This window comes from Scardinius erythrophthalmus, assembly GCF_964197995.2.
Source record: "Scardinius erythrophthalmus genome assembly, chromosome: 15".
NCBI classification, from domain to species: domain Eukaryota; kingdom Metazoa; phylum Chordata; class Actinopteri; order Cypriniformes; family Leuciscidae; genus Scardinius; species Scardinius erythrophthalmus.
In genome coordinates this window covers 25,880,034-25,903,730 of record NC_138235.1, presented here as the reverse complement: position 1 = coordinate 25,903,730, position 23,697 = coordinate 25,880,034, and the positions used below count along the sequence as shown (strand labels likewise).

The 23,697-nt window shown below is 37.5% G+C and overlaps 2 protein-coding genes across 3 annotated transcripts in view; one reads left to right on the top strand and one right to left on the bottom strand.

Annotated features, from left to right (window-relative positions):
- The window catches only part of syt6a (synaptotagmin VIa), a gene marked incomplete at its 5' end in the record, with an annotated part of 56,289 nt that extends 46,049 nt beyond the window's left edge, over positions 1-10,240 (top strand). For both annotated transcript variants that reach the window (XM_081385756.1, XM_081385757.1), the window contains 4 exons: positions 455-575; positions 1,687-1,858; positions 6,463-6,613; positions 7,930-10,240. In XM_081385756.1, coding sequence (XP_081241882.1) covers positions 455-575; positions 1,687-1,858; positions 6,463-6,613; positions 7,930-8,001 — 516 coding nt within the window. In that variant the 3' untranslated portion in view covers positions 8,002-10,240. The remainder of the gene's footprint in view (positions 1-454; positions 576-1,686; positions 1,859-6,462; positions 6,614-7,929) is intronic.
- Positions 8,340-15,972, bottom strand: olfml3a (olfactomedin-like 3a). The gene is made up of 3 exons (XM_081385758.1): positions 15,659-15,972; positions 13,543-13,825; positions 8,340-11,893 (listed from the first exon to the last, which is right to left on the bottom strand). Exons 1-3 carry the CDS (start codon positions 15,767-15,769, stop codon positions 11,103-11,105), a joined length of 1,185 nt encoding a protein of 394 aa, XP_081241884.1. The 5' UTR covers positions 15,770-15,972; the 3' UTR covers positions 8,340-11,102.
- Between the last annotated feature and the right edge of the window lie 7,725 nt (positions 15,973-23,697).

The following is a 23,697-nucleotide window of genomic DNA, read 5'->3' as shown; positions in this document are numbered from 1 at the left end:
TTACAAACTGTTCCAGCCAATAACCGACAAGAAGGATTTGAGGGTGGGGTTTGGGGGTTAGTACGCGGATGAGGAGGAGGGAGGGTCTAGCTAGCTTCCATTTTGTTTGACAATACTTTAAACGTCAACAAGAAGTGACGTCACCCAACATCACTTAGAGCACCTTTAAGATTATCATTTTAGAATTATGACATTTTATCTCATAATTGACCAAGGCATGATTTCATTATTTTCTCCTCATGTGGTGGAAATGGCCTTCTATACTCATATATTGACTGGAAGTGATGCTTGTGGAAAAGTGTCTACTCTAATAGTATCTGTCGCTGGTACATTAATGCACATTTACTGTTTTTATCTCTAATATCCGGAGCTATTGAATTGAAAAGGTGACCTTTGTAACAAAGTGTGCCAATACATCATGCTACATTGATTTGTCTGTGTCTGTGTCTGACAGGAGAGCGTGGACCTTGGGGAGATCATGTTCTCACTCTGCTATCTACCTACGGCAGGCAGATTAACACTCACAGTCATCAAGTGCAGGAACCTAAAGGCAATGGACATTACAGGATACTCAGGTAGAATTTCACCACTCAAAGCTTTACTGCCCTTGAGCATCAAAATACAGACATGCAATTAGAAGTAGGGGAGAGTGGGGTGAAAAGTGTCATAAGCACTCTCTTAATCTAAAGAACATAGGCTACTTTATGTGACTATCCATTTAGAAAGAAACATTTGGTAACACTTTAGTTTAGGGTCCAATTCTGACACATCCTGAAGTATAGCCATTTTATATTACCTCTGTCTCATTTCTCCTTGCCTAGAGGACAACATAAGTAAAAAGTAGCACCACTGTCCCCTGTAATTGGTCCATTTGGTTTTATGGCTTCTGGAAAGCTTTTTTTATTTTCTCATATATTGTTAATGCACACGTCCAGCACGTTCTAATCATGTTTTCATGTTACAAATTGGCTTCTGTTGAGTCTGTTCATATTAACAAACTTTCCCAGAGGTAAATCAGCAGCATCACTGAGCGAGTTAAGCCAGACAGTCTAAAGAAGCGTTACGAATGTGATGCAGGGAACAATTTTAAGCTCTAATAACATGAATGACTCACACTATCATGGTTTTCCCTTATCATGATAGTGTGTCACACACCAGACATTTTTACTTTTATCCGCTGAAGAGTAAACGTTTTTCATTTGCAGTAAAATTTTATTCACACGCATCTGTTTAGAAGTGCCCCAAGCTAATTTGGTGTCAGAACAAGTACTTCTCATGTGATTTGTTCTGCTCAAGCTGGAAGTATAGTTTATGGCTTACTAATGCACACGATAAATGGATCAGACAAATTGCGCAATAATGGAGAGGGATGGAAATCAGTATGCAGCTCTGATGTTAGAATCGGCGCTCAAGTCATTTCATTAAAGCTCTAAATCTCAACAGCCTTCTATTCACACTGAATGCAAAGTTGGCTCTATGAAGATACCCAGCATTCATTTCTAATCTTCTCATCTTATACTCTCATCAACTTCAAGCTATTGGTTGATGATTGATTAAACATATTGTAGTATGCACTAGTTTCAATTCAAGTAAAATAATACATTAATTAATGAAAAGTCAAACTGCAAATGTGAAATTAATAGCGTTTTAATGATCTGAACTAATACCAGTGTTTTCTCTGAGCAGATCCCTATGTGAAGGTATCCCTCAATTGTGACGGGAGACGTCTCAAAAAGAAGAAGACCACAACAAAGAAAAACACCCTGAATCCCACTTATAATGAGGCCATTATCTTTGACATCCCTCCCGAGAGCATGGACCAAGTCAGCTTGCACATCTCAGTCATGGACTATGACCTGTATGTAACAGCTATTTATCATTTATACATTGAAATTTAAAGAGACAGATGAACCAAAAGTGAAAATTCTGTCAATATTGACTCACTGTCTGTCAGCGGCGGTTGCAAAAGTAAAGGAGCTGGATCTGTTCGCAGCAGTAATGATTTATTAACAAAAGCTCAAAACAAAATACTCAGAACACACAAAGAATGAACTTAAAGGGGGGGGTGAAATGCTCATTTTCACTCAGTCTCCTGTTAATCTTGAGTACCTATAGAGTAGTATTGCATCCTTCATATCTCCAAAAAGTCTTTAGTTTTATTATATTTATAAAAGAAAGATAGGCTGTACCGAGTCTTTCCGGAAAAAAACGAGCGGCTGAAGGCGGGCCGTGTGGGCGGAGCTAAAGCTGTGCTAACGCGCCGAGCTAACAACACACAGAGACATTTGAAGCAGTTTTACTCACCGCCCGGTTCCAACGCACGACCGCGAACCTTTATCATTGTGACTGCTCGATCCTTAAGCATTAGACGATCTGCAAATCCGTCGATCTGGGCTTTGTTTATAAAACAAGCATCTTCGAAATGCAGGGAACAAACAGTCTTGCACAACCTCCGTTGATGCTCTGAAAAAACAAACTCCATCCACTGGTCCCTTAATGCCAGGTTCTTTGGGAATCTGTGCAGGGTTGTCTTGCCCTGGCAACCAAAAACACACTTCTTTGGTGACACTGACTTCCCTAAAGCCGAGCATAGCGCTTTGATGGGCGTACTGCTTTCGCTCTCTCGCTCTGGTCTACGGTTGCGCGCGCGCCCGCGTCCTTCCGGAGAAGTGCCCTTAGGACCCGTATAAGGAAATTCCGCTACATCTGACGTCACACATGCCCATACTCGAAAAAAACTTTCCGAAACTTGTGACAAACCGGAAGGAGCATTTTTGGAACAGAAATACTCCTTCAAACGTACAATTTAATTTTTGAAACTTTGTTCATGTTTAGCATGGGAATCCAACTCTTTAACAATGTAAAAAACTCAGTATGCATGAAATAGCATTCCCCCCCCCCCCCCGAAAGAAACACAGAGCTGAAATACCCGAACAAACCAATCAATGAAATGAATAACAGGTGCACATAATAATCAGATAAACGGGAAACCATACAAACTAACTGAAACACAGGAAACTGAAATAAAAACACATCCAACCCACCCAAAAACAGAAAATGACACAAATTACCTGTAACACTGTCATGTTGCGAATAACAGTTTTCAATCTTTCTCTCACACAAAGCTATTGTCTTCAGAAGGCTTATATGTAATGCAGAAGTCATACTATTTTACTTTTATGATACTTTTTTCTTGATTTTTTAAACATGAAAACTACAGCCCTCATTCTTTGTAATTGCATAGGGACAAACAAATATATATTTTTATTATTATTCATTTTCAATTTAAATTTTACTGGTTTGAAATAATATGAGAAAATGACCACATTTTCATTTTCATTTAAACTATTCCTTTAACAGTGTTAAAGAGATAGTTCACCCAAATATTATCTCATCATTTACTTACCCTCATGCCATTACCAATGTATAAATGACTTTCTTTCTTCAGATAAACAAACAAAAAAATTCAGGAAAATAATCCATCTCTGTGAGTCCATAAAATGCCATTGAATGGGTTCAGCTCCTTTGCTTGAAAAACCACACAGAGCAATTGTGACAGTAATCCATATGACCCCACTTGGATGAATCAATGTCTTCTGAAGCGAAATGATACAGGGTTGGACAATGAAACTGAAACACTGTTGGAGGTTTCACGTCTATATATGCTCGGCCTGGTGGCCAATCTTCACTGAATTTACTCTTCATCAGTAAGAGCAGAGTGTGAAGGTTGAATAAACAGAGCAATGGCACAGTATATAAAATGTTGCCATCCACACAGCATAATGGGAGACATATCAGAGTTTAAAAGAGGACAAATTATTGGTGCGCATCCCGCTGGACAGCAAGTCTTTGTGGTGTATCAAGAGCTATGATATCTAGGGTAATGTCAGCATACCTCCACATAGGACAAACCACATCCAACAGGAGTAACTGTCCACATAAAAGGATGTGTAATATCTTTGGCAATATATTTGGGCTGCAATATCGTGATATCCTCTACTGTGAACATAATTGTGACAACACGAGAGTGAGTAAATCCTGAGAGACTTTTCATTTTTGGCTGAACTATTCCTTTAACATTTAACACAGTTTTATTATACAACCCCATTTCCAGAGAAGTTGGGACATTTTGTAAAATGCAATAAAATCAAGAATCTGGTTTAATTTTCTAGAACCTTTATTTAACTAACAAAAGTATACATTTCCAAAGTTTTTACTGACCAACTTAAATGCATGTTGTAAATATACTTTTTTTATTATTATTTTGATGGATGCAACACTCTAAAAAGTTAGGACAGAGGCATTTTCCCCACTTTGTCACATTACCTTTCCTTATTAATAACATTTGAAGATTGAGGTTACTAATTGTTGCCGTTTTGCAAGTGGAATTTTTGCCCAATGTCGCTTGATACAAGACAGCTGCTCAACAGTGCATGGTCATCATGACTGATTCTCACATTTTCAATAAGAGACACATCTGGACTGTTGGCAGGCAAGCACATCCCTTCTGTGGTGTAGAGTGTCTACGAAACCACTCTGTTGTAGCACGTGCTGAATGAGGCCTGGCATTGTCTTGCTTCCCAGGAAAGATGTCATCTTGATGGCAGTATATGTCTTTGTACAATCCCAATACATCTCCACATCAATGGTACCTTCACACACATGCAAATCACCCTTGCCGTTTTCGCTGATGCTACCATGACAGATGTTTGCTTTTGCACCTGTCGCTGATGAAAGTCTGAAAGGTCCCTTTCGTCTTTGGAAACTTAGAAATGAGAATGTCAAGCTGAAACGTGGATTCATCTGACCACAGCACAGATTTCCACTGTGTTTTGGATAATTTAAGATGAGCTCGGACCCATGAGAACTCAGCAGCATCTCTGCATAGAATGTATAGCTTTCTCCTTGCGTAACAGAGATTCAAGCGGCATTTCTTGATGCAGCGTCAGACTGTGTTAAGTGAAAATGGCTTTCCAAAGTCCATGTGGATATATTTAACACAGTAGCATGATGGTTTCTCATGCAGTGGCTTCTGAGGGCTCAAAGGTCACACACATTCAACAGAGGTTTCCTGCCTTGCCCTACATCAGGGGTGCCCAATCCTGCTCCTTCCGATCACGGTTCATCTCCTGCCCTAATCAAACACACCTTTTTTTTTTTTTTTTTTTATTATTACAGGGACAGTGCATATTAATAAACATTTCTGCCAATATGCCAGAGCTAGCCAGAAGGCTATTTTTCATCTGCAGTCCCCGGACAGATGTTAAAAGACACCCTAAAAGAGAGTCTTAAATTTTCAAGTGATCCTGAAGACCTTAATTGGTTGCTTCGGGCGTGTTTGATTAGGGTTGGAGATGAACTGTGCAGGACAGTGATCATCAGGAGCAGGATTGGGCATCCATGCCCTACATGTACTAAGATTTTTCTGGATTTCCTGAATCTTTTCACAATATTATGATAGATGGTGAAATACCTAAACTCTTTGCAGTCTTGCATTGAGAAATGTATTTTTTTTTTATTGTGTGACAATTCTCTCAAGATATTTAGCACCCATTTTATACCCAATCACGATACCCTCACCTATTACCAATTCACCTACTCATTGTGAACTGTTTTAAAAGAGTTTAAATAGCATATTCTATAATCTTATCACCTTTATTTTGCCTTTGTTCTAACTTTTTTGTAGTATGTTGCAGCAATCAAAATCAAAATTTGTTTATTAATTTTGTCAGTAAAAACATTGGAAATCCTTAGTTTTTTTTGGTCAGTTAAGTAAGGTTCAAGAGAATTAACAAACCACAGATTCTTTATTGTATTGCATTTTACTAAACCTTTCTGGAAATGGGGTTGTAATTGTGCATCAAACTCAAGGCACACAACCTAAACAGAGAAATACTGAAATATTGAAACAAACTGTACAGGATATATTAGAATAGCAGGTCACCAGACATCAGAATGATCACATTAAGCTTAAGTAGAAATAGGAAAAGGTCAGATGTCAGAGCATTCACCGCTCACTTCTCTACTGCTCAAAGAACCGGGTGCATACATTTTACCCAACATTCTCAAGTCTCGAGCAGTGTCCAAGACAAGAACACACACATGATTAGATGTCAGGAACTGCTGTTTCCTAATTCTCTTCCTTGGATTCACAAAAGGACTCACGTAAGGTTCAGCACCACTGAGGTAAATGTACTGTATGTTGATTTCTTTATCCTGTGGCGCTTCAGCTGCTCTCTCTGATTCAGAACATATGCACATATTTTCACACACATACCTTGCTGCAAAATAGGTCAGTTGCACTGGAAGGCAAACTCATATTGTCTGTTAACAAAATGCTTTTGGGTCATGCAAACTTTAAGTTACATTATTTATTGCCAGAGTGGGTGTGTTTATTTGGATCACTTAAATAAACGGATATACCAATGCATAATTCTATAACAAACAAATCTTATCTTGCAGGGTGGGCCACAATGAGATAATTGGTGTGTGCCGTTTGGGCTGTGGTGCTGAAGGTTTAGGTAGAGACCACTGGAATGAGATGCTCACATACCCCCGTAAGCCAATTGCACACTGGCACTCCCTGGTGGAGCCTAAGAAATCAGAAAAAGTGGTAAGTAACCCTCCTCCCTCCAGGAATGCAAACATAAACATGAAGGGTAGGCATAATAACCCTCTGAATTAGTGTTTATATCAGGGGTGTCTCCTGGAAGGCCACTGTCCTGCAGAGTTTAGCTCCAACCCCAATTAAACACACTTGAACCAGCTAATAAAGGTCTTATAGGCATACTACAAACTTTCAGACAGGTGTGTTGTGGCAAGTTGGAGCAAAACTCTGCAGGACAGTGACCCTCCAGGGCCGAGTTTGGACACCCCCTTGGTTTATATAGAACTAAGAACTGTTTTTTTAATGCAAATTGCATTTTCAGAATTCATTTCTGACTACTCGCCAATCTCTCTTTGTAAATATTCAGATCCCTCTAGTCACATCCTCAAACTTGTACTGTGCTTCATGAATAATACATGAGTGGAATATGTCAGTGCTGATTTTAATTCACTCACTGAAATGCTGTCCCCTTTTCTGAAATGTGGTCAAGAGTTAATCATGAGGGGGAAATTTTTTTTATTTGGTGCTATGTAAATGTTGTTACGCATTTTACTCTTCGTTCAATTTACTTCAATTTCTTCTGTTAAATATAATAATAAATATTGTCTTTATTTTGAACAAAGCTGGCAATTCATTCCAAATTAATTTAAAAAATACCACTGTTTCAGCTGTGGTCCTGTCTGGGCATCCATGCATTGTGTTTGGGGGTGTGGCCACACACTCTTTTATCTGAATATTAAGTAGACCTGAGAAATAATTGGTGGCTTAGATTGTAAGGCATTGTTTTTGGTCATTTTTAAAGGGGTATGGTTGTGTTTCCGTTTTGAGTTAAATTATGTTTTATTGGAAGTCACCATTATTGAAATTATTGTTAATTTTAATTAAGTTTGTACCGAATAAATTAGTGTGCCAGATAAGCTTTCTGCTAGTGTATGAGCAACAGGCTATTCAACAAATGCTAATTCTCATTTTTACAACTGTAATATCCCGTGATGTGCAAATAATTACATAAAAGCATGAGAAAAATCACGTTGAGGATTAATTAGTTTGTTTATTTGTAACCTCATTTATGCAGTTTGCTTAAGTGGAACGTGATTAGATGTGTTTGGATTTGCATTAATTAAAAGCATGATATTTATTTTTACATAGAAAATAATTAACAAAAAATAACAAATATGTTTAACTTGTAATAGATGCATCAGTTTCATCCAACCACAGTGTAAAATTCACTCTTCTGAGCAATATTTGCTCACTCTTCTGCTGTGCTGCTTCTACTCCTAAATGCTCTCATTGATGGGTTTTTCATGTGTCTTTTCTTACAGTGGAAAGCTAGAACCGCCAGTTTTGACAGTCAGGGGTCTTGTCCCTCCCCCAAACCTCCTGCCAGCCCTTGATCAGAGCCATATGTAAACCTATGGCTCGGCATTCTCGCTGTAGTCCATTTGCCTGTCTGATGAAAACAAGAGCCCTGCTACTTTCACGTTACCTACGGGTTGATTTAGATGGTTCCCAAACCTTGATCTAAGATCAGATCTTACTATCATTGCCCCGATGTTCCTCATGTTCAAGCTCTTCCAGTCCTTATGATCCTCAGTCAATTCTTGGAAGTGTTGTACAAACCTTTGTACCTAGAGTACTCTACAAAGCCAACTTGTGTTCCTAGAATAGCTTGGTATCGTCAGAGGAGATGTTTCTTTCCAATATGAATTTTCCTGAAGCATTTGAAATCCGATGCGCTGTTCTGCAAGCGGTCTACGTGCAAACAGAAGTTTCCACACAATGCTACAAAGGTCTTTGTGGATGAAAGATTAAATACTGGAAGTCCTAAGAATGAAGTCAAAAAAGTTGGTAGCCTATATAAAATATTGAGGGAAAAGGACAATGTTTTGTGTGAGTGAGAAAAAGAGAACGCAGACGGATTTGTCATGTGCTATTGGCTACTATGAACAAACTATTTTCTCTGTCAAAACCTGTGTGAAGGTGTACTTTTTGAAATATTTAGCGGTTTATAGATGTTGTATAAATGTTATGTGTAAAAAGAGACTGTCTATATATATATCAGAGCACAACAAACTTTTCCTATCCAGTAATTTCTTGATGAAACACAGATGGTTTACATGTAAAGAACTTCCTGTTCACACACAAAACACTTCACATGTAGCTGAATACATTTATGTGATTAAAATAATATTCATTGTCAAGACCAGGTACAAAACTGGGCATTTAAGGTAAAAGTGCTGACATATCCATAGAGATCTGTCTTGATTTATGTGGGTTGTACTGTTGTTTTAATAGTCTAACGCTGACATCTCATTCATCTTTTGACATGTCATTCTATTGAGTTAAATTGTACTGTCAAAGTTCGTCTGGAAAAATGTCTGGAGTAAACAATGTATGCTCAGACTTATAAAATATATACATATTCTGTTTAAAAGAGCAGGGTTGACATTACATAAAATAACTAACATACATCTTCAGATTCATATTTTTATTTTATTTCACAACAATTATTTGTAAAAAATTAGGGATATTTGAAAGGATGTGCATAAAATAATGTGGCACTGTACAGTCTGTATCCAGCAGAACTGTAACATGGTAATATCTGCATAACCAAACAATTCAATATAACTGTCAACTAAGTAAGTCTAAAAAAAGTCATGCCATCTTGTGCAAGTGTTATTTTTATAATAAGTAATGCTCAACAGAGCAGTGAAAATAATGTTATTTTTTCAAATGTTAATGTCATAAATGTCTTAACAACTTCCATTGCCCGCAATATTTTATTTGTTTATCCCTGTGGTTTCTGTTTTGTTTTACATTCATTCAACACAATTTAACTTGGAATTTAAATTTAGCAGAAAGAAATGCTCAGGCAAACCCCAGCAAAACGATAAATCATGATTACTGCAGTATATTCTCCTGTCATTTTTTTAAAAAACATACTGTAATGCATATGCTGGAAATAAGTTGCATAAATGCACAGAAATTACTGAATTACTTCAGAGCTTCCCTTCCGAGTCCTGGACATTTTGACTATATGTTTCAAATAAGAAAAGACAGACCATTCAAGTGCACATATCTGTCACAAAGATGAAAAAGATCAAAATAAAAAGAAACCCTATGCAGGCAGTTCATTGTCAGATGATGAATGACTTTACGCTCCAGTTGGTGGTGTTGAAATATCTTGAAATATACATGGCACTTGGGCTATTTTACATAATGCCCTCCATCATCTCATAGGGTAACTGTTAAGCTTTAAATTTATATATAGATTTCATATTTTAACAGAATCTTTAAAATTCTGTCAAAAAGTCAATTTGTTGAAGAAATGGTTGTGACAAAGTGACAAACTTTTTGGTCCTGATTTTACAATATCACCAATGTTGTAATACTCCGATAATATAAAGTGTGTTTCTGTAGGTGAATGTAAAGTTAATAAGGTTTAGATCTGGTTCTTTACCTCATCACTAACTCTTGTGTGCTGGTGTTTTAACAACCTGTTTCTGCCCCCTTGTGAATCTGAGCAACTTTCTAATTTTGTATTGATCATTTGTACTTGCAATATAACTTGTAATGTTTGAAAAGGTTCTTGTATTTCAAAAATGCCAAATAAAATGTTGTTTCAGCCATTTCAAGGACAGAGTTGCTTCTCTTTCTCTCTTGAGAACTTCTGTCATCAAATCACAAATAGTGGGTTATTATAGAGACTGCATATTGTCTCATATTTTCTTATAAAATGTTCAACAAAAGCAATATATTTGTGTGTTGATAAAGGTAAAGGATTAGTTCACCCAAAAATTAAACATTTGCCATCATTTACTTGCCCTCATGTCGTTCCAAATTATATAAGCCACTATATTTCAAGTCTTCTGAAGTCATATAACTTCATGTGAAAATTTAAGTTGTTTAAAATTAATTCTGTACTGTAGAAGCATAAATCAGGTACAGATAATTAAACCCATCATTCAACTTCAGATTCATATTTTTCGTACATTTTTTGTTTGTTTGTGAGAATTAGAACCAAATTGAAGTTGTTTAACATTAACAGATAATTCAGTGAGCCTTTAACGGTAACCGCTGCAACTGAATAACTGAATCAGTGAATTGAACTTGAGAACAGATTCAGTCGTGAACAAAACATTCAGACTGGTTTTGTGAACTGGATTAGTTACTTTTATGGTGGGTTTGAGTCCTTTTTGACGACTGAATGTCTCAATCCTCATCCATTCCCAGAAAGCAACATAGTGCCGGCCCAGATCCGGGTCACATCTGGTACATGTGAATTCCATGCGTACCAGATGTGGGCCAGATCTGGGCCAACACTAATATTGCAGTCTGGGTTGTCATTTATTCTTCAACATTTTTCCATTTGAGTTCCATGGAAGAAAAAAGTCATACGGACAACATGAGGGTGAGTAAATGATGACAGGATTTTCATTTTCAGTAACGTTTTGTAGCCAGGAAAATAAAGCCCTTTAAGAACGTAAGAGGTCCACTATTCCTCAGGTGGTGGCATTATCGCCCATAGCTTCTTCTTCAGCGCTAGTTTATACAGAATCTGGTACCCATCATCCCATGCATAGAGCTGCCGCTCCTCAGGATTGTATTTGAGGCTGGAATGGGCCCCGAAGCGCCTGGGGAAATAAATCAGAGGGGCTTCGCCGCTGGTAACCATGTCATTCACATCGAAAACACACTGCACACGCGAGCGGCTCGGCGGCTTGGTGTTGTAAACCACATAGACTGTGCCGCAGACGATAAAAGCAGCTTCAGCGTTGTTTCTTGGACACGCCGTGTCCCACATCTGTTCTATGTCCAGAGAGTTAGAGTCCATTTTAGCAAGATTGATAGTGTCTCCAGCTGGATACATCGCCCATAGCCCATCCTCATCCACCACCAGGTCCACCAGCGTCTCTGGATTGAGTTGGTACACTGGGCTGCGGTCCTCCATGGGAAGCACTGCACTGTCTGCAACCGAACCGTTCTTGAGGTCATATTTAATAACTTGGAGCTCTGAACTTTCACTGATATAATAGAGAAAGCCATCGTAGACTGCATGACCAGTCCCATTCCAAGCAGTGGGAACGGTGATCTGCCTGCCTTTAGACACGCCTGATGATGCAGAGAGCTCTCGCACTGAGTTGAATTCGTACAGCGTGTTGTCAGATGTGCCGTTAAAGATGTAGACTTTCGCTGACCTGGCATCTTTGGTCCAGACACCTTTCGGGCTCCCCAACCTTTTAAGGATCTTCATTGCTTTTAGACGGGATACAATGTTCACGCACACTGTCAATGAAAACAAACATGATTAATGTCTACAGGGAGCATACTATGATTAATATTGCGAACTCTGACAGCAATTTATACAGACTGCTTAGTCTGCACAAGCACTGGATGACAGCATTATGAAAAAAAATTGAGTTTGAACCCTTATTTTTCTTTATGGAAGAAATAAACCTAGAAAACTTGAATGTGAAAATTAAAACTAATGTAAGCCTCCACAGTCGAGAGATTCACCCTTAAATGTCATGTATTCTTCTATAAATGTGCAGGATTGTGTGGGGCTTAACAAGCATTATTATTAATACATCTTCATTTTAATATACAGGCCTTTTGGAACTATTTCTTATCTATTTCTTCTAAGATATTTAATTTCAAAGAAAAAAAAAATTAAACTTTATTAGTTTCTCCTGTCATGATCTGTCACTTTTGTAGCTGAAACTCTATTAACATAAATTGAGTCAGGCTGTTCTAAAAATATATAAAATAAAGCTTATAGCAATCATTCGATTAAGAAAATGTTAATGTTATTTTAATTCACTTTTTATTTGTAGATTCCCTTGCCAGTAATTCTTTGTTACAAAATGTTTTTGATAAAATATACACTGGTCCTCAAAATATTTGGAGTGAGTAACTTTTTTTAAGAAATTATACTTTTTTATTCAGCATGACACATTAAATTGATCAAAAGTAACAGCAGAGGCATTGTTAAAAATATATATTTCAAATTAATACTGTGCATTTATATTTTCTATATTCATATAAACATTCTAAAAATGTATATCATGGTTTTTACAAAAATATTAAGCAACACAACTGTTTTCAAAATTGATAATATTAATAAATGTTTCTTGATCACCAAATCAGCATTTAAGAATAATTTCTGAAGGATCATGTGACACTGAGGACTGGAGTAATGATGCTGAATAAATGACATTTTAAATTGTAATGCAATTTCACAATATTACTCTTTTACTGTATTTTTTTCACAATATTACTGTTTTACCAACCCCAAACCTTTGAACCATAGTGAATAAAGTATAAAAATATATCTTTTGTTTGAAAGGAAATAAATAAATGTAATGGACTGGAATTTTGCCTGCAGCCTTCAGCTTTAGAGTGGATTTTTTGGTTAACAATGCTGTACCTCAGTGGAGACAGATGAACTGTAAAGCTGTCAGATGAACAGGCAAATGAAACACAAATACATTCATCTGCTTTGATTCCAGCCTTCTGGATAACAAAATAGGCAAGAACCCAACAACAATTGCATAACATTTTAACCACAAAAGCCAAATGGCTAATCTACTGAACTGACTGGCTAGATTTTTTGTTCCTTGTTTCCTAATTAACAAGATGCAGCACATTTCCTCTAAATGAATAAATCCTCAGTGTAAGGCAACCAAGCATTAGCAGAAATTCTATCATTATACTGTTGAAGTGAGACAGTCACAAGGCCTACAGCACAATCCCAATATGGATGAGTGTAACTGGGATGCTTGTTCTCATAAAATACAAATGTCTTAAAAATACAAAAACTCTGCTTTGTAACGGTAAGCTAAATCTCCTCGACCAAGAGTATGTCAAGGCTAAGACGGAAAGTAAATGATCAAAAGCTGGGCTTCAGCTTTCAAAACCTGATTTCCCAGACTCACCAGACAGCTCAAAGAAATCTTCCTTCTTGCTCTCTTTGAAAACCGGGTCCTGTTCCACCATTTTGTCTGCTGCTTTCACACAAGGCTTAGGTGGATTCTTGGTTTCAATATAGTCCATCTCACGCTCCACGCGGTCTACCCGTGCTCCTGCGCCCTCCATGTCGGAACGCAGTTTAGTGTGCTCCTTGCCCAACTTCTCCAACAGGTCTGCGGCCTGCAGCCTGAACTCCTTCAGGTCGGAGTTGTAGCGGTTGTTCTGTTCATGCCACAAGGCAATGCGTTCCTGGAAAAATGACAAATACACTGAGTCACATAATTGTTTAAGATGATCTGATTCTGAAGCCAGATCAAAAAGTGCAGCAAATTCTTTCCAATGTTAAACTTATTCCAATGGTGAATATAGGCCTGCTGGGAATAATGGTTCAGAAGTGTTGAGTAATTCTGGACAGCATGTGTTAGCCCAGTCAAAGGCAAAATCAATTCGTATCTGAGTTCAGGAGATGGAGAACCGCAGAGTGATGTCTGAGGCTATCAGTCAAGGACACCATAAAATTCAATACATATTTTTAACAAATTGTGAAAAATCATTGCAGAGTTGAAGGGGTCTACAATTTTCGAGACCCTTCAGTTCCACAAATCAGTAATAAAAAATAAAATCAAAATTCTCACTATTAATTCTTATTAAAAAACTGCCAAATTATTTGAGGTACCTCCTTGTTGCAGGAGCTACAGTCACGAAACTTCCCGTACTGTATTACTATATTAAAAGTACTTGAATATGGTGCGGAATTGTCAGAATTTTCATTAAATATGTATACCATATCAGTGTGGCCACCCCAGGGGCGTTTTGCTGTAGGCTAGCTGCTCAAGCTGACTTTAATATTGCATGATTTTGAATCAAAACGAACTTTGTTTTTCATAAATGTTGTTGCTCCATAAATATTAATTGAAAATAAATATTTTTTTCAGTCCTTACTTTGGGACCAGATTAAAAAAACAAACAGTAACACTTTAGATCAGGGTCCAATTCTCACTATTAACTAGTTGCTCATATAACATGCATATTACTATGATATTGGTTGTTTATTAGTACTTATAAGGCACATATTAATGCCTTATTCTGCATGACCATATTCTACATCCCTAATCCCACCTCATGCCTAAACTTAACTACCTTACTATTAATAAGCAGTAATTAGGAGTTTGAGGCAAAAAGTTGTTGCTAATAGTTATTAATAGTGAGAATTGTACCCTAATCTAAAGTGTGACCAAAAAAAAAAATGTTCTAACCAGAAAGAAGGCTTTTAGTCTTCTTGTACCATACATCACATTTTAAGAGTAACAGCATGTTCAGTGGACTCCTGCTGATTCAGGTAATTAAGTCCTGTCTGTACATGACAGAAATTATGACAGTAAATTGACAGAATAAATTCATTATTCTAATGAAGCGTCTACTTAATCATGAGTAATTATTTTGCTTATTGAATCAGTGTTAGAATTTTTTCAGCACAGCTTCACTGAACAAAAATGCTGAGATAAACTATTCTGTCAATCAAGAAAATGTTTCTCTGCACTGGGGTACAACTTTACTCAAGAAAAAAAGGGTTACAGTTTATTTTAAGGTGTCTTTGTTACAGTGTAATTATACATAACGGGGTAATATTAACTAACTATGTGCACTTACTGTAGGGTTATGGTTAGGATTAGTAATTTATAGTTATTACTATAGTAACTACATGTAATAAAGTGTTACCAAAAAAAGTAATGAAGATTTAAGTCTCCATTTACTTAAGACTTAAATCTTAAGTAAATGTGAGCCAGCACTTGCTTAGATGAAGACTTTTTGTTTTGTCTGTTGATCTAAGCTATGGTTCTTTGGTTTGAGAAGTTACTTCAGAGTGTGTGTACTCTCACTTTCAACAAACTGGGCTACAGATATTGCCAACATTTTCAAGTGTTGTGGAGTTGAATAAATGTAAAGAACTCTCAGAATTAGCATGGTTTCAGAGTTTTGACGTATTCCTAGAAAGGTGGACGTCTCTGTAAAATGGCTGAAAACTAGCAGGACTGCAGACAGTATATTGAAACGTGGCCAGATGAACCAAAATGATCTTACCTCCATAGCAATCATCCTGTTTTCCAGGTAGTTCATCAGGCCCTGGTAGTGGTACTGGCCTCTGGAATGAGCCAATACGGTCAAGAGAATGAAAAATATGGTGGCTTTCATGGTGGCTTTGAATAAGGGACGCTTTCAGGTACTCCACAAAACTTAAGAAGTCTCAAAAAAGATGTGCTGCAGCTGCTTATGGGGCGTCCTTGTCTTCTAGTAAGCGTGTGAGTGCTCACAAGGAGAAGGGACCGGAATCAGAGACTTCCAGGGTTTCATATTCGCTGGCTCTCTCGCTTGGCTGGAATGTTTTTACTTACACTGAGGGGAGGAGCCATGTATCTCTGGCCTCTCTCCGTCCTCAAAAGAGAAGCATGTAGTGTGCCTGAAAGATGAAGTCACTGAAGTACAGTAAAAATCTACTAATGTCTACAAGTAACATGTCAGCAGTTTTGTAATAAAAGTACACTCTTAAAAAGAAAGGTTCCAAAAGAGTTTTATGCAATATAGTATTTGTGAGAATATCAAAGAACCTTTCGGTGAACAGTTCTTAAAAGAACCTTAGTGTGAAGAATATTTTTATTTTCTTCACAGAATAATCTGGAGAACATTTTTTCACTATAAAGAACCTTTTGTGCAATGGAATGTTTCCATTGATGTTAAACTTTCTTCATAGAACCATTTATACCAATAAAAGAACCTTTATTTTTAAGAGTATTACAGTCTGTTGGCTACATATGCACACATTATTTGCATGCAAATTTATTCAACAAATTGGTAAAATAGTGGTTAAAGTAGTTCAATATGACAAAGCAATTTGTTCTGAGATGAGCAAGAAACCCATTTCTAACTGTCAAACCTCCATCCAAAAGTTAAACCTTCATTGTGTTTGCTTAATCACAAACTTATCATACATGGATAAGGAAATCAAATCATCCTGGTTATGCAAATACCAGTGAAAGGGCACTTTGTTTATTTAAAGTAAAATGTAATTGAAAATCCCTTGAAAGTCAAACTGAATTATGCAAAGTGAATATACTTAACATATTGCAGTTTTTTGGATACTTTGATTAAATCTCTCTTCATCACCAACAAAGTAAATTTAGCTTAATTCTCAAAAGTCCTTAAAACTGAAGAATGTTGTTAGGAAAGAATGGTTCAATACTGTAAAAAAAAAAAAAAAAAAAGGTTTTTACCTTCTTCATTCTCAGAGGTTTAACCTTTTGTCATGTGTCCGTCGATGTGCTCTTCATGTAAAGTGAGTGAAGAAACTGACCTTTTGTTTTGACAGACAGATGAGCTATCAACTGAGCTCAATAACATATATCCAAGGACAAAAATGTCAGAATTCAACACTTGTCACTATGTGTAACTGAGGAAAACGTGCAAGAACCTGAATAAAGAGGAAATACTCCACAAACACAACAGAAATAGACTGAAGGTTTTTAGTCCTATGTTGTAATTAACATATTTCTGTAACCATTCCACATTAAGCCCACATCCAAAATAAATTCATTAATACATTAAATATGAGATATATGGAATCACATAAATTATGTTTATACCTTTTCATGTATTTCAGATTTTCATACTATTTCTATTTCACTTGTGCAGCTGGTGTCGTCATGGCAACGCTCTCAGTTGGTTGCAGACCGGGGGCCACGAACCCTGTTGAACAATCAGACAGACGTTATGTCATTGACCAGATGTGTTGCTAAACACACACACACACACACACACACACACACACACACACACACACACACACACACACACACACACACACACACACACACACACACACACACAAATTATATATATATATATATATAAGGCTGAATTTTCAGCAGCATTACTCCAGTCTTCAGTGTCACTTGATCCATGAAATCATTCTAAAATGCTGATTTAATACTCAGTTATCATCAATGTTGGAAACAGTTGTGCTGCTTAAAGGAGAACTCCGGTCAATTTTAACATTGAGCTCATTTTTTTGTACATTTGGAGTACTGTCAATACAGAGAACAACGACAAAAATCGGTGTTGCCTACACCGAGTTATTCTATTTTTAAAATTTGCACCCTGTTGACTTCAATGGGGCAAGTACTAAACCTGCTTTTAGGCTCTTAACATCCTTGATGTGTCATTACAAGTGCACAGAAAATGTGAGGGATTCCTTCTGAGTGAACACTTTTTACTTTTTATTCATCATAGAACCCTGAAAAAGTATCACAGGTAATATTAAGCAGCACGACTGTTTCCATCATTGATAATAAATCAGCATATTAGAATGATTTCTGAAGGATCATGACACTAAAGACTGCAGTAATGATGCTGAAAATTCAGCTTTGCATAACAGAAATAAATTATATTTTAAAGTAAATATACCATGATTTGCTAAAAGAAAGACACAATTAAGATTTATACTCGATAACAAATCCGTTTCATCACGGTTAGATTCTTACCATCTTATCATTTATGTCCACTAGATGGAAGTATAAGCAAGCTGCAAAAATGAGTTCATGGATTACCTGCCTCTCCAATCAGTGGTTTGCATTCCATTCCATTAGATTTCTTTTAACATTAGGTTTTAGATTTTAAAAATAATATATATTTTTTTCATAATTTTGAAAATCTAAAACCTAATCATCATGAGACATGTAACAAATAAATATATCTATTAATTATGACACGTATACATAGCCTATATTTGCATTTTATTAATGATAAATTATATTACTGATTAAAAAGCTGAACTAAAAAATACATGAACTTCAGAGTGCTTTAGAATTTGTCTCTCTTTTGCATTAATGACATCAACAAGCTGCATGAACTCCAGAAGTTTGTGTAAAAACTGCGTAAAATGATCATGTTCTCCAGTGTGATTTGAGCTTCAATGGGAGCCACAACATCTGAGTTTCTCCACAGAGTCACATGATCAATGTCACAAATTGACTTATTGGATTAGTGGAGAATCTTAAATATTTCTTTATTATTTTAGATCATAACACTTCTTTGTTTGAGTTTCAATAACTTGTGGACCCCACGCTATAACAACTGTAAAACTGTACAAAAACATTTGTGCTCCTGTGTTATTTATAGAGTCATTCTGAAAAAGACAGCTTGACTGAGATTATGGTGTCTGCGGAGATTCTCTCGTTGAACACTTCAAGTTTCTAAAACACAACCTAAATACATATGAAAAGAAAGATTTTTATTGGGTCGAAATAATGATTGAGTAGGTCAGAAAGCATGACCACCTTGTGCCAGGTCATATAAAAGAACAGACTGTGCAAAAGCACCATAAATCCCTCTGCCTCTTGTAAATAGCTTTAATACACCCGAGGCGCCAAATCACTTGACCTGTGTTAGCCTCAGCGTTTGGGAACTTTCTGCTTGACTGAATGTTCCGGACCCACCCCCTCTCCTCCCATTCTCTTGCTGTCAGTCCAGGTAATAGTCAAGGCATAATTAGCAGCACGCTCACTTGGCACTTATTTTGTCTGACTCCAACCTCGGGCCCACTTTGTGGACTTAATCAGGTTGTGGCCATGAGCAGCCTGGACCTTCCTCTCCGCTCCCAGGATTCAGTGAGTGGCCACTGCAGAGAGTTCTTCAAAGACACTAAAATGGGTGTTGTTTTATTATAACTGGCAATATTGGTGTGATTCATGGTTGGAAAACAGGAAAATATACATTTTATGTATAATGTATATTGTACTGGTCGTGATCATCATTTGAACGGTTCCAATATTGATTCTTCAAATCAATCTTTTTAGTTGATCACACTGATAAATCACATCCATAACTCGGGTAAGATATAAAAAAAATTTTTGCAGTGGGATTGAAAATTAAACAGCAGCGACAAAGAAAAGTGGTACAGGAAACACGCAACTACAAAAGGCAAAGGGTCTCTTGTAGTTGTGTGTTTCCTGTACCACTTTTCTGCAAAGAAATTAATAGTTCTAAATGTAATTTCGCAGTGTGATGCGATAAAAAACTGTGTAATGCAAAATAATGGCAAGAAATTGCCGTCTTTCTATTGAGTTGAGCTGCAAGCCAAAACAGTCGGTTCTGTGTAGGGAATTAAAACCTTGCAGCACTATCAGTGTAACCTAGCCTGACAAGCCAGACCCACATCAAGATGTTGGGTCTGGATACACACCATTGGCAGGGCTCAATCCGAGGGGTGGGATAAACGGTTGTCTTTCAAATTCCTCTGCATGCAATAGGACAGCGCTACAACCAACCAGAGCGTTTTCCCACCAGCGGAGCTAGTTGATAGATTCAACTTTTGCCGCATCCGGTCGGCAAAACTCAGAACACATCTTCCTTTTTTGAGAATGACTTCAGTGCCGTTCTATGTTCTTTTCTCAAAGAAAAGCTTGACTCCAAGTCTTCCAAAGTCGCGGCCAACCATCACAACTCTGCCGTCATTATGTAAAGCCCGCCCACCGACTCTATACACGATGTGATTGGCCTGACTAGAGTTTGGTTTTTCCAGCTCGCAAGCCAACGGAGAGTTGCTAGACGACACTGTCTGCAAAATAAAATTTGCTGCCGCTAGGGTGCGTCTAGATTTCTAGGCTAAGTGTAACCCAATTCCCAACAAAAAAAGTCTCTAAGAGCCAGTTCTTTTTTTTTATCAAAAAATAAACATCGCGATTAGTGTAGTCTGACTACAGAATTGTATGAGTCTGTTCTTTTTGATGATTGAAAAACATTCACATAGTAGGCGACAAAAAAGTATGTCCCAGTACTCATAAAAGAGTAGACAAAAAGTACCCAGATGTCCTACTACTTTCGGCGACTTTCTGAAGCAGGCGTACGATGGACACTTTACTATCCCATGAGGCCACGGGAGAGGGTTTGAGAATGGCAGTGAAGCGACGCAACTGACGCTGGTCAACAGCATGGCAGCTGTAGTATGTCCAGAATACATTCATACTACACACACTCATACTATATAGAACATACATTTTTAGCAATCGTGAAGTACTGTAATTACTTATTCAAAATAAGTACCTACTGAAGAGAGCATGCGATTTCAGACGCAGCCATACAGTGCGACCAGAGTAGTCGGATTCCCGAATCAAACGACTCTTATGAACTGTTTTTTTAGTTAAAAAAAAGACACAGGATGAGAAATGTAATCTGATTCCTAAGCTGGATCTCTAACACTGCACGCTATAATTTTCAGAATAGGCTGTCTAAAAAAATATTGAAACTGAACAAAAGTGGAATCAATTCGGGAGTTCGTGAATCGGAATCAAATTGAATCATGCAAATAATTGATTCCCAGCCCTGCTTTCTGTAGGTGGGAAACAAATTATTGTTTGTCACAGAAACATACTGTAGTCTTGAAAATTGTTTCAAGAATGTTTGTGAATGATGCCGTAGCGTATGAACATTTATATACTGTAAACTCAACTGAATTATGTGATGTTTATGAAACATACTGAGTAAACTGTTGCATCTCTTTTACCAAATTCATTTTCAAAATGTCATCACGCCCCTAATTGGTACATTAAACTACGTGTTAGGTCAGCTTTGCAGACATCAGACAGTCAGAGGACAGTTGGCACAGCTTGGAAAAGTTCTAACAGAGGAGCATTCATTTCGGAGAGCACACAGTACAGGCCTCTTGTCCAGCGGGTTGGCCATTGGAATTAAAGACACAGTATCTAGACATGTCCACAGAGAGCTAAATCCACAGGCAGACGTCCCAGCACAGGAGCTCCCAGCTGCCTGGCGAGCTGTACCCCCCACACGGTCTCGGCTGTCCCACAGGCTACGTCAGCAGCCAGACTATGCCACCTCTCTCTCCTCACTGAGAACCAAAAACAAACTCTCTCATCAAAGACAAACCTGTTCCCTCGTACCTCACACATGTTCTCAGACGAGCAAGTGGGCTGGAGAATGTTAAGCACAGCGCCTCTTTTTAGGCCCCGCTACAGCTGGGAGCCACTTGTGGGTTCATATGGGCCGCTGGTCAATGGCCAGCCGTCATGGGGCGTCCGGGCTCTTTGGCCAAGATGAGACCTTAATGTCATATTGCCAATGCTCCACTTGTTCTCGCTCTGAAAGGCTTTGTGAGGAACTGGGGGGGGGGGGGGGGGTGACTGTGGACTATAATATCACCAAGCACTAATTACACCATGCAGCACTCCTATCCACAACAGGGCTCGACAGCCAAACATGTTGTCTCACGCTCTACTCCAAACAGCACAGCTCTCAGTGCTTGTACAGTAATATGACTAATATAAGTGGAATGCTTCAGAGTTTGTTCAGTGAGCCCACAGTGTGTGCTACATAATACAATTAACAGTATCGCAGCCGCAGTTGTTCTTCAGAATTGAGATAATGATGGATCTGGTGCAACAAAAGGGGCACAAAAAAATGTAATCCTAATTTTTAAAAGTCCTGTCAGGATTTAGAGATTAGGCTACAAGTATTTGCAAAAGTAGGTATGATGAAATGATCTTTTGAGACACTGAAACGCACATCAGAAACACAGGAGACGGACCATCATAGAAAAATAACCAGTTCTTGGTGACGATTCGTTCATTGCATCTTTCACATGACAAATAAACAAAAAACTCGGGAGGTAAACTAATCATTTATGTTTATCATTATAATTATTTCATAATTCGAAATATGATCAAAGATTGCATAAATGGATGTGTTCAGGGAATTTGGCTATAACTTTTTAACTCCACTCAAATGATCGAAATTTGTTCATTTTGCTGAACAATATTGAATGAAAGTATCAATAAAATGATCCGATCTTCCCTGTAACGCCTGTGGAAAGTGAGTTCCTGTGTCCCAATTCGTCCACTCATACTATGCCCTAAAAGTATGTACTTTTTTTGTGATAAAAAAGTAGATACATTTGAGTGTGTAGCAGAAGAGCAAGCAATCTTTGGGACATGCTACTGTACCACGTCATAAAATTGCTCTTTGTCGCATAGTTCACTTGCATTCTGTCACCATAAGAATGTCAATCATCCTGTCAGTTTCATCCTCATCTACACACTCCACATAATAATTAAATTTACACTATTAAAACAGTTCTTCCTATCGTATTGGAGAGGAAACAGGTAGCACATAGATTTGCCAGTGGTGGGTCTTTCATGCAGAGAACTCTGCTAATATTTTGGGGTTTTTTTGCATAAAGATTAATATAATGGCCAAGGTAACCGCTTTACTATTGTGCTATTTGTATTCGTAAAGTTCACAATGTTGCTGTGGATGAAATATATAACAGATAACATGAAATAATTTTTTTTCGTCAGGTTAGATATTGATTATCAATAACTCAAACCCCTTTCAGGCCATCTCTACTTAACCATCAATCTCATGCACATCTGCCATGTTTGTAGTTCTTTGTATTCGTGTTTGTAGTTCTGAACCAAATCCTTCTCCAAAGCACAATGGTTTGTGGGCAATATTAGTTTAGAGGCCAATTTTATAATCCAATTTAATTTTTTTTTGTATGACCTTCCCTTGCAAACTTCCCTCCGTCTCGTTCACTTGAATGTACATCATTGCTTACATTGCACGAATGGCCACTACTGGCGGAATCCTTGCAATGTGTTTAAATGGAACGCCCTAAGCCCTTGATCACTTGGAATCCGTGATCTGTGAAAATTTTATTTTTCCTTATGAATTTGTTTTAACGCACTATTCTACAGGCCTGTATGCTTGGAGAAAATATAAAAAATTACACAAAATGATAATACAATAAACTATAACAGTCAGCTTAATATAGCTACAAGTATTATGCTGTTAAATGTCAAAATTACCCTGATTTCATACACTAGAGTTGTGTGGGGTGGGCATAAATGAATCGCGAATTGATTTCAGGTGCAGCATTATTCTAATCTCAAATGCTATTTAGGATGAATGGTATGCACAGCCGATTTGTTCAATTCATTCGTGAACGAAACACTGCTGCTTGCTGCTGATTTACTTTGTTTTGAACTAATTTTGTTGGCGGAGCAAAAATAGACAAAGTAACTAGTATTATTGTCCCCAAAAATGCAAGTAAC

What these genes read in the sequence shown, in the direction of transcription:
- olfml3a (XM_081385758.1), bottom strand. Translation starts at nt 15,769, where the DNA reads ATGAAAGCCACCATATTTTTCATTCTCTTGACCGTATTGGCTCATTCC. An exon ending in ACAGGATGATTGCTATGGAG is followed by an intron (nt 13,826 to 15,658) that starts GTAAGATCATTT and finishes TCATTTTTCCAG; the next exon opens with GAACGCATTGCCTTGTGGCA. An exon ending in AGATTTCTTTGAGCTGTCTG is followed by an intron (nt 11,894 to 13,542) that starts GTGAGTCTGGGA and finishes TTTCATTGACAG; the next exon opens with TGTGCGTGAACATTGTATCC.